Genomic DNA, 17,111 nt, shown 5'->3' with positions numbered 1-17,111 from the left:
CAGGTATTCAGTACAGAGAGGTAATATGTATACAGTTGTGGTCATAAACTTACATACACCTTGGAGAATCTGTAAAATGTTAATAATTAAAAATAATAAGAAGAAGGATAATAAATTGGTATTATTTTGTGTAAAGATCTTTTTTTTCCCCCATTTCATACTGCCCTTCAGAATCTACATGAGATATTTGCATGTTTCCCAGAAGACAAAATAACAATTTACACCTATGATCCTGTTAATAATTTTACACTCTTAATATATCGTGTTGTCATCTGGAGCATCAGTGAATGTTTGCACCTTTTGTAATAGTTGTGTACGAGTCCCTCAGTTGTCCTCAGTGTGAAATGATAGATCTCAACATCATATAGCCACTGTTGGAAAGGGGTCAAATATGCAGTAGATGCTGGAAAAGCAAAGAATGTGCAGGACCTGGAGAATTTTTCTGAAGAACAGTGGGCAGTTTAACTGTTCAGGACAAACAAGGGACTCATGAACAACTATCACAAAACATAAAAACAGTCGCTGATCATCCAGGTAACGACACACAGTATTAAGAATCAAGGGAATATAAACTTTTGGACTGGTTAATTTATGTAAACTCAGTTATTATTATTTCTTCTGGACTATATGTTAACATCTGCTATGTGAACTAGCTCATTCAGGGCACTACTAAATTTAAAAAATGTCACTTATGATCCCTCTTGTTTTAATTGTTTAAATTTATGACCTCAACTGTACATGTGTTTGGGAAGTGCTGATTTAATCACTGTTACTGTGTTTATAGCTGAGAGAAATACAGAATCAGCTGGAACAACAGGGTGAGTTAAAAAAAAAAAACATTTAATCTTATATTGGTTTATAACTAAGTTCAAAAGTGGCCTGTAATTTATTTGCTTTATTACACTACTCAGTGTATTTACTTGATACTTTGTACACAATTTAAACTTTGCCATTTTATCCTCCTGGTGTGTATATGTTGTGTAATTTTAAGTGTACAGCTACATCAGTAATCAAAGTATAATCAAAGAAGTCAAAGTATACAGTCACTTACAGGTAATAAGGTACACTAAATTACTATAAACTAGTAAACCTAGTAGTAATTCACTGTGAATAGCATATAAAAATGAATATTTTACAGCAAGGTTGTAATATTTTACAATGAGGTTTACTTTATTCCCAAGATTAAATTTGTCTTTTCCTTAAAGAAGATACGTAAACATTGCACATCACAATAAGAAACTTTATTACATATCCTAAAATACATTAAGACATTAATGTTTGAGCCAAATAATCAAAAATAGTTAGGACTTAATGTCACATGGTAACATTCATTAAAGCAGTTATTAAAAATAACGATTGCCACCTTATTGGAAAGCAAAGCTTTTTATAGGACACCAAGAGTTACTGACAGGTCAGCTTTATTGTTTTACTTTATACAACGCTATAAACAAAAAAAATTAAAGTTTTATGTAATTAAATGCTCATAATTGTGACTTTTGTTGAAAATTCCTTTTCGGAAACAGGTGTAATTTAGGTGTTAATGTAAGTTATCATCTGATTTGTGTTGTATATTCATTTCAAGCATATAAAAGGCCCATCTATACTCAACATTTTATCACTGTTTTATGACAGCTTGTATTGTATTAAGACAATGTATTAAGTGTTGTACCAATCTGAACAATTGAAATGTTAATATCTCATCAAAATATTTTTGGCTAGTTGTGACCAATTTCTGATTAATGCTACACCGAAACTTCATGTTATGCTGAATGACTACTAAACTGAACTGCTGCATTTCAAGAGCTGATGTACACCAAGATTACAACAGAGGTTCAGAATCAGAGTGTCACAAATCACACCTGAAACTCCTAATTTCATCAGGCATCTCATCTCCTTTCCTTTCTTTCGCTGCATTCACTTACATTCTGTCCTATATTCCTTCCTGCTGTGCTAGCTAACCCACTTATCCAGATATGAAACGTCACACCTACCCTAACCATCACGACCAAAAATACGAACCAAGTCACATAAATGAGCTCTTGACTGAGTGGACTGAACTCCTTCATTTGATCTCTTTCTGAATAACAACTTACTCAGAAATGATAACAGACATTTATATTCATTACTTTTGGGTTGTATATACATATATTTATGTATACATATAAATACATAGTGTACAATTTATGCCACCATAATTTAATCCTGCAAGATGAGGACCACCAGGAAACAAATTCCATCCATTTACTTTTTAATTCTGTGGCCCACATTTTCATGTGTGATTTATTGATTTTTGTTTGCTATGGAAAAACAACCCATGCACAAAAATACAGGATTCTGAAAATAAAATAATATTTTTTCACAAATGCTTCATAAGTATTTGTGAAATATTTCCTCAAATCACTTATTTAATGGTTAATTAAGTAGGCAGTGCGTTTTATAGAGCTTAATTCTATGAACCGTTTGGAAATACTCTTAGCTCTCTGAAACAAGAGCTAACAAATCCCTTTTTATAAACTGTCTAAACTGTCTTTGGTCACCATTTTAATAATTATGACAATGCATTTCCTTCACCATACTAACACTCAAAGCAACTGAGAAATGAAACCCTGACAGAGAAAGAAAGGCAAGCGTAATTTTTTTGTTTTGTTTTCCCTTATTAAAAAAAAAAAAAACTCTCCTGGTGTCCAGGTTTAACTGAATACATACAAAAACATGACAAATTTAAGGAAAAAACTGATGGCTCTGTATTGCTATTGGGGGTATTTTCTTAGCATGGCTTGATTCTTTATAGCGCTTCTCCACAAAACAGCTCAATTTGCCACAACTCCAAAACAAATCCATACTCGGACTATCCGTATAACCTGGCAGAGCGCATGTGTCGCTTTCCCATCATATAATATACTCATGAAAGTAGGAGGAGTTTCTCTGTACGTTATCAAAGGCCTAATTTGATAGGTACAAGCAAAGAAATACTACTCAAAATATGGAAATAAAAAACATCAACAAAACTATGCCTCTCTGATTTATATTTCTCTCTCTTGAATGAACAAGATGCAGGGAATTTATTTTAATGGAAGCACACACTCAAACACAAGTGTGCCAACACTCTAATCTCTACTTAACAGAGGAGCAAGCTTTTGATTAATGGCTGCCTATGGACCCAAACACAGCTATGCCTGCCAGTACTTTAATGAAAAGTCAGTCATTTGAGTGTCCTTATTAGACAATGTTAAAAACACATGCGCACACACATAAAGCTGTGCATCTTTGGCTGAATCCCAAATATCTTTCTACAAAATGCATAAGGGCACTAGATAGCAAACAAAGCAAAGGGAAAGTTACATGGGACTTGCCCTAGATGGTGTCAAGTTTTACTCTGTTTAAATAAATAACAAGTACAATGGCATTAACGGGGATGCCTCCTGTGTCAACAAGTCTAGTCTTCTTTGTTATAAATTTGTATGGCCAGAATACCCTTAAAATATACTTCAAATGGGTAGTAAGCTATTGATGAAAAACTATTTCAGATATTTGACCTCGCTATGACCTCAACCTTGTTTGTAATAAGTCCAAAATGTAATCAGTTCATCTTTTGGTTACAATGATAATTCCATATAAATCCTATATTCAACCTATATCGCTAATGAGAATCTCGGATAGACGGACAGACGGACGGACCTAGTGGTGGAGGCATAAAAATGAAACATCGAATTGAAACATTAAATTCTTGTTTAAAATTGTGACGCTGCTTCTTAAATCTGCCAGAGAAAGGACTAATCAAAAGAGTAAGTCACTCTAGCAGTCACTATTAGCCATTTACTAAAGATTTTGTTCCTGTAGAGACGAGAGTTCAGCCAGAGACATTAATCAATGACTGCTGTTTGACTATGTTTTAGCAATCAATGGCCAGCACTATTTTAGCTGCACTCATATGGTGGTGGAAATGGCCACGACGTGGATTATGGGTAATTTACCGAGTGGAAAAGTGCTATTAGAGGAAAGAATCAATGCAAATCAGTGCAATGTTATTCCGACTGATCATCTTTATCCTTTTAAACATTTCTATCCTGATGGGAGTGGTCTATTTCAGGATGACCCTGCTCATATCCACAGGGCACAAAGGCTCACTGATGAGTATGAAAATAATCTAAGTCATATGCTATGGTGTTTACCGTCACCAGATTTCAACCTAATTTAACACCTATGGGAGATTCTGGAGTGATGTGTTAGACAGTGCTCTCCACCATCACCAAAATACCATTTTGAGGGAATAAAGATTGGAAGAATGGTGTTCATCCAGCCAGTACAGTTATAGAGACTTGTAGAATCTGTGCCAAGGCACAAGGAAGCTGTTCTGACAGTTCGGGAGGCCCAAAACTTAAGACACTTTATGTCTGTTTTTCCTTTAATTTGTCACTCTTTTGTATATATTTCACCATTAGTGGTATAATGACGTTGGACCACAGGAATTAAAGACCTTTGAAATGATCTTATGAACCTTTATGGAATGGCATATTTCAGATTAGTATGTAAACTTACATGGGAAATCTGAGATATTATAACGCTTTTCCAAGCCAGATTCCGCAAGGCTTCTGTCAATAAAACAGAAGTAAGTTATAATCTTGGCATATCTTAACAAAACAGACTTAAACTACAAGATGACTTCGCTGCTGAGAAATTCACTCGTTTAAGACGGTTCATCCCTCTGCCCCTGAAGTTACACACAAAAGCATGTTGAGTCTGGAAGAGGAGCCATATCTCAGAAGCTGCCCCGCACCGGCCAGCCGCTTGAGAGGTGGAAATGAACCAAGAGCCCCATGATGGATCAAGAAACGTGTGACAGAGCGCAGCACGGAAAGGCAGCAGGCATCCAGAGGAACGCTGAGGGGGATGAACGGAGCTTTTCTTAAAGTTCATGAGTGACCTACAATGCAAACAGGTTGTCCTCAGTCCGCTCGGCTTTCTTACGGCTGCTGCTTGGCGCGCTCACAGGAACAGAGGGCTCGCCTGTAGGGGGTGACGGTAACACTGTGTCTGCAACTTTGGCTCGCTCTTCTAAGAACTTGTCAAACTCTAAAATATCGGCAAAGAACAATGGCAATTCATCAGCAGTGTTGGTTTTGATCCAAAATTCACTTGTTTACGGTCTTAATACACAGTTTTACACTTCCTACCTTCACTGGTGACTCCCTCCTCAGGCTCATCACCTTTCTGTTCAGTAGAACACAAGAAGCAAAATAATTATTTGTATTGTTGAATTATTAGATTATTTATCGTATGGTAGACCTTTTGTCTAATCAAAGTTAAAGGAATGCTCCAGTGCTTTTCAACTATTTACTGTATGTGCAACATATATATGATAAACACAAACAGAAATGTAGAACAGAATAGGAAACCTGTTTACTCAAAACTTACTTCTAATGGAAGTCTAAGGGCAGTGGTCAGGACCTTAAAGAAATATTTAGGAAAAACTGCGAACACCCCCCCCCCCCCCAAAAAAAAAAACCCACTATGTTATTGGCCTAATGACATAACTTGTGTTTTCAAGTGAGTAATATTTTGAATTTATAATCATTCATTTGTGGTCAGTGTGGGAAATACTGGAAGCGCAATGTGCCTGCATGGGTCCTGCTTATTAACCGACGTTTATTGAGGTATCATAGCTTTATCTAATTTCCTAACTCATCTTTCCTGCCCTACCAGAAAACATTATCTCATGTTACTTTGGCCAAAAAAGTTGGTAATTTATAGACAACTTATGGTCTTGAATGATTAGTCTATGACAATGGTCATCAACCCCATTCCTGGAGATCTACCTTCCTGCAGACTTTAGCTCCAACTATAATCGTGCCCACCTGACCATCTAATCATTAGAAGTCTTAGATTAGATTCCCACAGAGATGAAACCTGAGGGAAGGTAGATCTCAAGGAAGAGGGTTGGTGACCACTGGTCTATGAGATGGACCTTTTACTTTTCATTTCAAAACCCATGTTATGAAGTGTGTATTATGCAACGTCAGGCAGCGCATAGTAAAGGTATTTGCATAAATTAACTTGTAAGTACTTAAACAACTTTGATCGATTCGTTTTCTTAGCATAAACAATATATATTTTTAATAAATCCTGTGTGCCATCCTGCTTTCGGTTCACATCGAAGTCGATCCCAAAAAGAGTGGAATCTCTGATCATAGGCATTGAAATATGTAAGTCAAAAAATGTAGCATTGAAGTGTTTCAGTTAGCGAGGCAGACAGCTGATATTTATTTTGCCTTTATTTGGCCGGAATTGAACAAATCAGGGTTTGAAATGCAGATAAGTTTGTAGCTATATTTCCAGAACCAGAAAAAAAATGTACAGAATACCATCACCTAGTTAAGAGTTCTGTAGTAGTACTAGTTGATTAAATTGCAAATAAATATTTTTGGTATTTTACTACATTTTTAAAATAATCCACCTAATCAATTAATTGGAAAAATAATGGCTAGATTAATCGATTATTAAAACAACTTGTTTGAGATTTGGTTGAAAGACAATGGAGCATTCCTTTAAATGATACCCACCTTCCAGAGCACCTTCAAAATACCAACACAGTTTTAATGCAAGCATTCAGCTTCACTGAAGACAATGAACATATCACTTCAGATCTGACATACCATTTTCATATGATCAACACAAAAACCATACAATCCAGCTGAGTATGAACACATTTCACTAGACCCACAGAGCAATTTGCACCATTTTACTGAAACATTCAGCAACCACCATTCTCATAATTAGCGTTTTAGTACACACATACAAGCCAAGTGACAGACTACCTTACTACATGACTTGCCACTGCTGGAAATCTGTGTTCCCTGATTAAAAAAATAACAATGATATGAGTACAGACGCGAGGCAAGCTTGACTGCGGACTATGTTAATATGATTGATCGACGGCCAAGTACACATATGAAGTTAAGAAACCTATATAGAAGTATTGGGTTACATGAAATGGGCGTGGAATGCGATGGCAAAACCAAAGAAAGAATGAAATCAAGGTAAAGAATTCTCACCACATCAGCACCGAGCCACTCCTCAATGTCATCCATGACAGTAGACTGCGATACAGGAATCTATGGAGCAAAGCCATGGAAAAACCAAGGGCCCCCGCAAAGCCACCAAATAAAGCCACCCCATCCCCCGAACAAAAACAGAAAGAAAAAAAAACAACAAGCATAAAATCACAAGGAGCTCTGCTAGGAAAATAACAACAGCAACACATGCAATCACAGTATGCATGGATTCACACAGCCAGCCACACACACACGCACACATACACACACAGAGCACGTTAAGCATGAACGTTGCTATATTGTACAGCATGCAGTGGGAGGCAGAGTGAAAAATGAGGAGCTGTCTGGAGAGAACCGTGATGAAGCTCAGACAGGAAAAGGACAGTACAACGGCTCTGATCAACGGCTGCAGATATTCTAAAAAAAAATTCTTCTCATATTCTTGCATGCAAGACAAAGATGTATGGTAGGACATTAGGAATATCTTAGATGAAAATACTGATGTGTGTGTGTGACTATAAGGAATTTCCTGAGACGGGAAATTTTATTTGGCTTTTGTGAACTTACACTCAAGCTTCAAAGCAGCTCTAAATAATTATAAAGCCCTTAAGAGTCAAAACATCCTACAATGTGCTAGATTTACCTCAGTTGATTTAGCTAGGTCCTGAAATACTCACCAAGATTAAGATTTAAACCACAAGCATTTTTCTATTGTTTTCCTATTTAGTTCTGTTTGCACCTAGGTGACAAAAACAACATTGGCCACACACTACAGTGAACTACGGTGATATGTGCTCTTAAACACCAAAATTCCCAAGATAGCCAGCTAACAGCTATGTGAACACATAATATGGCACTAATGTTCCCAGCTATGTAGTTATCTTACACAGGGGTGGACAAAACATTAACCTGGGCATCCAGGACCAGGACGAGCAGATTTTACATCTGTGTGGACATGTTCAAGAACCAGAGGGAAAAAAAAAAGACTACTCCTTATTGACTTTTTACAAAATAGACATTCTCTTGATATGTACTGTATGTTTTAATGTAATACACTTAACGGTAGTGTACTACACATTGATGTTCCTACTGCATCCTCTACTTGATCCAAATTAGCATGCATGGATGACAGATTTGTTTTTGTCTGAATGAGGAACACACAGGTACACTACATGGCCAAAAGTACACGGACACCTAACCATCATCCCTAAGTGCTTGTTCAAATTCCCATTCCAAAACCATGGGTAGTAATATGGAGGTGGTCCTCCCTCTGCTGCTATAACAGCCTCCACTCTTCAGGGTATGTGTGCCACTAGGTTTTGGAACGAGGCTGTGGGGATTTGGTGTGGTTGGACACTGATGTAAGGCATGAAGGCTTGGTATGCCATCTGTGTTCCTGTTCATCCCCACCAACCTTGGAAATCATGTGTTTGACAAAACACTGTTAAGCTGGAACAGGTCTGGATCCCTTATATCCAGTGATCGAAATCTTAATGCTACAGCATACAAAGACATTCGACACAATTGTGGGCTTCCAAATTTGTGGCAAAACAGTTTGAGGAAGACCCACATACGGGTGTGATGGCCAGGTGTCCGCATACTTTTGGCCATATAGGGTAACACTTACAGAACCGAGCAAAGGCTATCATATAATTCTCCTGCTAAATACATAAACTTTGTGAGAGAAAATATTGAGATGCTAGCCTGACTTGAAAATCTTTTTCGTGCGATGCGATGACGGAACACCACATCTCACAGTGGAAAACTTTTTTGTCCAGGGCACAAAGATGACGCACTACTTTAAAAAAAAATGTGGTAGAAGAGGATAACACTTCACTCATATTAATACACTTAACTAGCTTGCCATATGTTATCACATTACATTAGCTACCATTCTTTCACTCATTCAGTTAGACTAACCAAAACATTGGACTGAGCAGCACACTGGAGACTTTACTTGGGTTAGCTAAGAAATGTACTATTTGTCCACCTCTGTTACCCAAGATTACCTCTCTCGACACTAGCTAGCCATGTTTGCTAGCAAGCTCACTGATATTACTCTAAGTATTATGTCCTGTAATTAAACCAAGCATGAACAAGCTAGCTAAAAGTAGAATATTTTGTGTTGTAAACCAGAATTGTGTAAACCATGCTAACTAGCAAGCTATTTCGCCTTACGCTAAACATCTATGACTAAATTGGGTGCAAATAGATTCTGACTTTCTATTTTCCTGCAGATGCAAAAATGGTTACCAAAAATGTGAAATATATTTATGAATTTGGATTAAACTACAGCTGGATTAAAATTGGATTAGTAAACCGTAAGGGTGTGAAACATAAGTTCTAGAACAGGACGAACATGCTAGTCGTTTAATCGTGATGGTCATTATGAAACGTAGTTGGCCAAAGTGTTATTCATAATAAATGTAGACAGTGAGTGGAAAAGCTCTCACTGCACAGCTGTTGGATCAGCATGCAAATGCCATGAGCAATGCCAGGCTCATCAGTTAACGGTGTGTACCAGCCCTGTGCATGAAGCTGTACCAGTATAAATATGTGCTATCTATAACCACATCAGTTTTGCATTGTGCAAATCAAAATAGTACAGTGCCCTGCATAAGTATTCACCCCCAGGATCAAGATGGGCAAAGTTGATAGAAACATATTCCAGAAGACTTGCAGTTGTAACTGCAGCCAAAGGTAACTGGTTCAATCAAATGTTTAAAATCCCAATTTATGCCACTTCAATTCCAGCTTGTAACAATCATTAAAAAAAAATACTAGTAATAATTTGGGCCGGGGGGGGCACTGTATTACCACATGAAAATTCTTCCTTTCTTCTTTTTAAGTATATCACATTTTTCAGACACAGTCCTATTTGGTGCAGTACATATACGCCATACCAGTATAATCCTTCAATGAACCAGGGCTAGGCCATCTTGGTTAAAGCTAAAGGCAAGATCCTGTTTGTATATAATGAAAATTCATACATGTCCCAAGGAACAAGCAGGTCTTTTCATTTTGAAAGTCATAGTCTGCAAGGAAGACAAAGGAGGATGGAGTTGCCCACAGTAAAAGGGACAAAGTGAAGGAAAAGGCCTGAAAGAAATTTGCAGACCCTGAAGTGTTCTGAAAAGCTTAGGCTTTGAGACACGGAGAAATGACTTCTCTGAAAGGACAAAGCCTACAGTTTCAGAAGAAAAGCAGCATTCATTTAAAGCAAAACTATATGAAATACAAAAAAGAGCATTTAAATAAATTTAAATAAAGTCTGACTGTGCGTATTTGGTAGGTTTGTTAAACAAATCTTTATAATCCAATGGCTTACAAGTCAAATAGAATACTGAATAATTCAATAAGTGTACATATTACGTTAATTAGGATGGGTAAGTTGGCTCTCCCTTTTACTGTACGGGATGGGCTTGTTTAGCGGAGGTGAGGGGGTAGGGATGACGTGGTGGATGGACGCAGGAGGACACTGAGGAGGAGACAGTGCTACTGGTGAAGTCCTCACCATTCCTTGGGTAATGAGCCAGCTGTCTATGGGCTCCAACTCTGCGTTATCACCTTTTACACTCGGCTGAATCAACAACAGAAAACACCTTACAAAACGTGAAGCAGAACCCAAACTCCCCCAAAATAAGGAAAGATAGAAATAAAGAAAAAGATAAATGAAGAAAGAGAAACATAGAAATGACATGTGACTGCCATCTTTAAAGTGCAGAACTTGATTGATATAGAAATGTTGTGACAAACAATAACAGAATCACCTAAGAAAGGTGGAATGGGAAAAAAAAAGGGAATAAACTTTGACCAGTGGGCTGATCAGTAAATTCTGCACTATAGTAACACGGCACACTGACTTTACCCTGATGATTTCAACACTCGACAGTGCCTGGCACTGAACACCAGCTGTAATCAGTCCTCATGTACTTGGTGATAAATAATGATTTGATAATCTCCTTATGTATTTCTATTCACAGATTCAAAGCTGATTCAAAGACTTGGTTCAGTTGCTACAAGTTTGTAATTAGTATTGGATTATTACGCCTGCATGTTTCCCAGTTATGTATGGAATTTATCTAATATCCAAGCCTGAGAGACTTTTTCTGACTATCATGCAAGGCCTCTATCATAAATAACTCATCTTCAGTAACATAGTGTAAAGTTAGTTACCGAATAACTTCTGAGACACTAAATTCTAATACATTAAGTAATACAAATGAAGTAGTGATAACCGGACATAAAATGGTGTTTTTTCTACATTAACATTAAAGCACAACTAGGATGAGTTGAAGGATGGTCTTGGCGAGCTTTCTTACCCTATCCTAACAGTGGCAACAAACCTGCTTTCATTATCTACAAACATGCATTGTCAATATACTGTATAAACAGCATAAATTTCAAATAGAAATTCAGTGCAACCTTAATATTATACACAAACCATACTAGGATGCAAACTCTACTTAAAAGCAGTTCTATACCAAAGTTAGTTAGAGCTCCAGTGGGCTACATTTCCATGAACATTTCATACAACCACAACCCTTCATCACATGACACATGGAAGGTTGGACAAAGAGTTAACAGCACTCACCCCAGTAGCGTTTTGTTGTCGGACATCTAGAGCAGAAGCCAGGCCACCGAGAGCCTGTGGGTCTTCATATTTCATGCTGAAACAGAGCGAGGAGAAAAAATTCAGAGGGAAAGCAAAGCATTGGTGGCATTATTGAGTCTAATATCTAGGTTCAGAAGGCTTACTTCTTGCGCTGGTCAGAAAGGGAGCTTCCTCTGGTCTGGGCGAACATGTCGAAGTCATCACGAGGATTGTGAGCAGACAGTGCACTCAGAGTGCCACTGACACTTTCAGAATCCAAATCTATACATAGACAGAATCATAAGGTCAATGAATATTTGATTAACTGACTGATCTGTAAAGTGTGTGGCATTGGTAGTATAGGTGCATTACTAATATAAATATCATGGAGCTGCTGGGCCTGCTAGGGGTTCTGTCTCTTAGCAGGCCCATTCACTTTTCAGTGGTAGTCAGTGTTAATGCTGAATCACAACCACCAACACACATACACTGCTCTCCACTAATATTGGCACTCCTGGTAAATATGAGCAAAGAAGGCTGTGAAAAATGGTCTTTATTGTTTAACCTTTTGATTTTTTGTTTGTGTTGATAGTGATGTATGTTTTTATGGGTGTTTATATTGATGTGTGGGGGGTCGGTTTGGGGGGGAACGCACGTTGTCCTTGTTATGGATATTGTTTGTCAAGTGCTACGTATAATGCTTTGAGAGTTAGCATGTTAACCAAATGTTAGAACTTATTTACTACCTATACCTGGTCAGGTGTCCATGAACCTTTGGCCTAAAATTTACTATTTATGCTCGCTTAGACTATCTTTCTTCTTGCTTTGTTTTTTTTCAAGAGGAAATATAACCTTGCTAGCTAAGTGACGTCCTCACATGGCGAATGCCATGCTTTGATCGAGTTTTTGGATATCCATGTGCCATAGTGAAATGTACATAATGTATATAAGCTGAATCAATTTAGTTTGTGATCAGCTACCAGCTGTCAAAATGTCTGAATGTTTAAATACAATTTTCTGGGAGGAACCAGATCTTAAAATGCTATAACTATATTTCTGGTACATGCAGAGAAAACGCCTGTAGTTCTCAGAACTACATATAATAGAAAATGGCAATGTTTCACCAAGTGAAATATTTTCCCAGGCTGCCACACAAATACAGACAACAGCCCTTCCTAGTACTAGTAGTGTATATGGGTCCATAGAGCTATGACTTTGGTTGATTGCAGAGTTTGTGGTTGAATGTGCATGTGCTCAGACATGAATTTCTGCATATGCATGTGCACCTGTGTTTCACTGAAATCCTGCCATAAGTGTGAAGTGAACCATTACAGCTGTCAGAGTCGACAATAATAATAGGCTGTAATGGCAGGATTGTGTCTGTCTGTCTCTTACTCAGTCCTGCAAGCTGTGTGGCGAGTGACGGGGCAGTAGCAGCAGCAGTCAGGCTGGAGGGAGGTGTGGGAGTGGCTGCAGCGCTGGCTCGAGGGGTGACGACAGCCGGGGAGCCTGGACCCAGATCTATCAGATTATCCTCCACTGAAGCCTCGTTCAACACCTGCACATCATCACAGACACAGTCACTTACTATACACTACACAATACACCTTCACATACACAGGAACCAGGTTCGTCAAAACAGAATTGCTGCCGTTTATTTAATCAGTTTTGTAGCTGCTATTGGAGAATAAAGGTGGATAGGAAATGGCTATGGGATCAGGGAACCACAAAGAACTGCAAGAATGTGTGTGAGCGAGGGGCGGGATAAAAGATGAAGAGGACTGCTCTAGTGTATTCTACAGCAAGTTAAAGTTAAAACATATCATTAGGGCACGTCAGACATGTGCAAGCCATGTTTTAACTTTCGCCATATTTACCTTCACCCATATTTATCACAAATGCTTCAATTCTACTATACTTGCCTTCATTAGCTATCCAGTGTACAAACACAAATAAACAAACAAACAAACAAAAAATAACCATTGGCACATCAGCATGCAACATATACACACCAGGTGGGTACAACTATTTCTTTAAACTTTTTTTTTTAAACTTTAATCGTGTACAATATATCGGATAAATAATACACTATTGGTAGTTTAACACAGCAAACGTAAATTACAGACCAAATTTTATGAACTAAGTTATAAAGCAATATAAGGATGAGGGTTATATGTATAAGATAATATTAGGCTTATAAAATCAGCAGATTCCAACTTACCCCATTGTTCTGTGTATTCCGGCCCAGTCTGTATCTCTCATACCTGTAAGCACAGAAACAGTGAATCGGTCAGCAAAAAACAAAACACCTTTCTCTATTAAATTAATTTTCATACCTAGTGCTTAGTGAAGAAGTAGGTCTTCAATAGTTGTGTGAGTGACTTTTTAAATTTTAAACATATCTGTATGATCCCAAATTTTAGTGATCTATTAGACATCCAGCAAAGCTGCGTGATCAGCCAAACTCTCTGATCAGACGGAGCTGAAAAGCGAGCCTTATATTGTAATAAGCATTCTTGATTGACATCCCATCTTTTCAAGACTCTCAGCCTGTTTCGCCACTCAAGCAGAACTAAATACAATAAGTACAAGCTGGGAGAATCAGGACTGTTCAATGTTGCATGTTCAAATCTTGGCGTTGTCACAGTCATCTACGCTTGACAGGTTCTCACTAGGTTGCTTCATCTCAAAGAAGCCATTCAAGTATAAATGCACAATTTTGACAAATACCATGTGGAATAGACAAGCCCTGTGATGGGTGAGATTAGGCCAACCACTTTACATAAAAATTCGAGTGAATTACGAGCAGACGTGGGAAAGTCACTAATCATTAAAACTTTGTATGTGCATGGACTAACATTAACCTCATCAGAAAAGAATCACTGGTTTTAGGCTTTCTGGGACTTCAAACATAAGTACTTGCCTTTCATAGCGGAGAAAAATGTTGTTAAGGTCATCGTTGACATGTAGCAGCTCCTCTGTGACCTCTTCATTGGTGACACGAGAGATGAGCTCCACTATCCTTTGCTGCATGGCCCGACAGGTCCTGTTCAGCTCCTGCTCGCACACAACACATGCATGTCATCGGCACATCACTTTGCACGTTGCCCACAAGACTACAGCACTAGTAGTTCAGTTTAATATGCTGGTTATAAATCTGAGTCAAAGCTTCTATTAATAATATCAATATTGGTTCCTAAGTACATTCGATATCAATGTATTTCAATTTCAGTGATCAATCCCACAATACCCCAAACTGACCACTTCTATGAAGAAAAGAAAATCCATTAAAATGTCTGCTTCCTTATATACACAGTGCTTCTACTCCCCCTAGTGGTGCGTTCAGGAATGGTCATTATGTGAGAAGAATACTGTGTGACGCGCAAATGATTGAACACAGGCATTTGTTAGAAAACAAGTTGAAAGTGGGAAGGAAACCCAGTAGGATTTAGGACCTGGAGGAGCTCAAGGTCAGAGGCATCCTCTTGCCCTGGCACCATCTCTGTCAGCATCTCTGACATCACTTTGCAGTTTCCACGCACAATGTCCAGCTCACTCCTCAGCCTGGCAATCTTTGAAAGCACAGACAAACACACACAAAAGACACTCATGGTAAATGGTGCACTTATATAGTGCTTTTATCCAAAACGCTTTACACTGTGTCTCATTCACCCATTCACACACACACCAATGGTAGCAGAGCTGCCATGAAAGGTGCTAACTTGCCATCGGGAGCAACTTGGGGTTCAGTGTCTTGCCCAAGGACACTTCGGCATGTGGAGTCATGTGTGCTGGGAATCGAACCGCCAACCCTACGATTAGTGGACAACCCGCTCTACCAACTGAGCCACAGCCACCCCATACATGCACACATGCACACACCAGCAGCATATATACAGTCTCTTACATCAAGCTCAATTGGGCAATTTTATAAACAGGTTAAAATCAAATCCAAGACTCAATTTCACTGAATGAATAACTTCATTCATCCCAAGCATTCATTGAGGCATTAGGTTTATACATCTTGACGTAAACAATGCAAGACACAATGTTTGATGGTCAGACTGACCTGTTCTGGGTTTGGCGTGATGGGCCCTGCCATGTTTGGTAAATGAGTCTGAGCAGGCAAGCTACTAGGAGCAGACGTCTGAGGCGTCTGGGATGCTGGCTTGGGCTGGGGAGTAGCTTTGTACTTATGTGAGGCTGGATCAACCTCTGGGACTCCCTGATTAAATCATAAATGCAGAAAGATAAAACCATTTTTTTAAATCATCAAAAAAAAGAAAAGAAGATAAACAAAATAAGTATCGGTTCTTGTTCTGGCTGAACAGGCTTAAAAATATTTCTCTTCAAACTGAAACACAAACATAAGAGTGGAGCACTCTGCATGTGATGTGCTGGTTTCATAAGACAAAAGATGAAAAAAATGGCAGGAAAATTGTAGAATATGTCGCATGATGTGGCTGTCGTACTCTCTGTGGCGTGTGAATTGGTGAAAGAGCGTCCAGGTCTGCCATGGGGAACTCGACACCTTTTCTCTTCAGCTCCTCGTAAATTTGGACGACTCCGGTCAGGTCTGGACTGCTTCTGAATGCATCTGCCCAAGCCTGCAAACAAAGCACAAAGTACTGACATGTGACTCTTGACATTCACAGTCATGTGCGTTTTTGCTGCTGTATGTAAAAAAATATATGGTGATACACACCCAACTAGCCAGCCACTATTTAGTATAGATATAAAGGGAACACATGAAACACTGACACACCTGCCATTGAGAAGCCCACTACTCTCAATGATAAAGGTCACTGCAGATCGAGTGAGCTGATATTTTATGCCCCTGACCTTACAGTGTCTTACAGTAAAATATTAGCATTGTAGAGTAAGAGTATTTCTGGATTAATCGGAGGCTTAATATTAAAAGAGTAGTTGATTTCAGTATACTGTAGGGCTGTCAAAACTTTTAAAAACACTAGTTACTAGTTAAATATTAATGATAGTTTGCATCACATAAAAAGCAAAATATCATATCAAAATATCCATTTTATCTCAAACATTAATGCTTCAGGTTTGAGTTTGTTTATTTATTTACCGACAGTAATGCTTTTTCATCACTGTTATAAAAAGAAAACCTGAGATCTGCAATGTTTTAAGGCAGGATTTTTAAATAAATATAAGCTACCTTGAAATTCAGGCTGAATCCAAAATGGCTGGGATTATTATAAAATAATGCGGTTAGAGAACCTACATAATGTCCTATAGGCCTAATAAAACGGCATTAACAATTCAGGAAAAGAAAAATGTAACTGGTATATACAAATAATATATTATTTAAAGCACTTTTATTTCGATGAATTTAATTGGAAAACATATATGAAATTGAAAAATATTTTAAAATTAAATATGACATTAAGGAAGAATGGTCATTCAGATAATAATTTAACCACAGTAACTTAAAAAAAAGATGA

At 38.1% G+C, this 17,111-nt stretch overlaps 1 protein-coding gene across 2 annotated transcripts in view; it reads right to left on the bottom strand.

Annotated features, from left to right (window-relative positions):
• Nucleotides 1-1,226: 1,226 nt before the first annotated feature.
• LOC128600259 (TOM1-like protein 2) overlaps nucleotides 1,227-17,111 on the bottom strand; it is a 28,591-nt gene continuing 12,706 nt past the window's right edge. Inside the window, exons 5-16 of one of the 2 annotated variants that reach the window (XM_053612616.1) lie at nucleotides 16,119-16,253; nucleotides 15,716-15,871; nucleotides 15,102-15,218; nucleotides 14,570-14,703; nucleotides 13,868-13,910; nucleotides 13,042-13,204; nucleotides 11,811-11,928; nucleotides 11,647-11,722; nucleotides 10,567-10,632; nucleotides 7,053-7,112; nucleotides 5,175-5,211; nucleotides 1,227-5,073 (exon numbers count right to left, since the gene is read on the bottom strand). In XM_053612616.1, the coding sequence (XP_053468591.1) occupies nucleotides 4,925-5,073; nucleotides 5,175-5,211; nucleotides 7,053-7,112; nucleotides 10,567-10,632; nucleotides 11,647-11,722; nucleotides 11,811-11,928; nucleotides 13,042-13,204; nucleotides 13,868-13,910; nucleotides 14,570-14,703; nucleotides 15,102-15,218; nucleotides 15,716-15,871; nucleotides 16,119-16,253 (1,254 nt within the window). In that variant the 3' untranslated portion in view covers nucleotides 1,227-4,924. The remainder of the gene's footprint in view (nucleotides 5,074-5,174; nucleotides 5,212-7,052; nucleotides 7,113-10,566; nucleotides 10,633-11,646; nucleotides 11,723-11,810; nucleotides 11,929-13,041; nucleotides 13,205-13,867; nucleotides 13,911-14,569; nucleotides 14,704-15,101; nucleotides 15,219-15,715; nucleotides 15,872-16,118; nucleotides 16,254-17,111) is intronic. The other variant, XM_053612606.1, reaches the window with a different exon arrangement.

Source organism: Ictalurus furcatus, chromosome 2, assembly GCF_023375685.1.
Source record: "Ictalurus furcatus strain D&B chromosome 2, Billie_1.0, whole genome shotgun sequence".
In the NCBI taxonomy this organism is placed as follows: Eukaryota; Metazoa; Chordata; class Actinopteri; order Siluriformes; family Ictaluridae; genus Ictalurus; species Ictalurus furcatus.
This window is presented reverse-complemented; position numbering and strand designations above follow the sequence as displayed.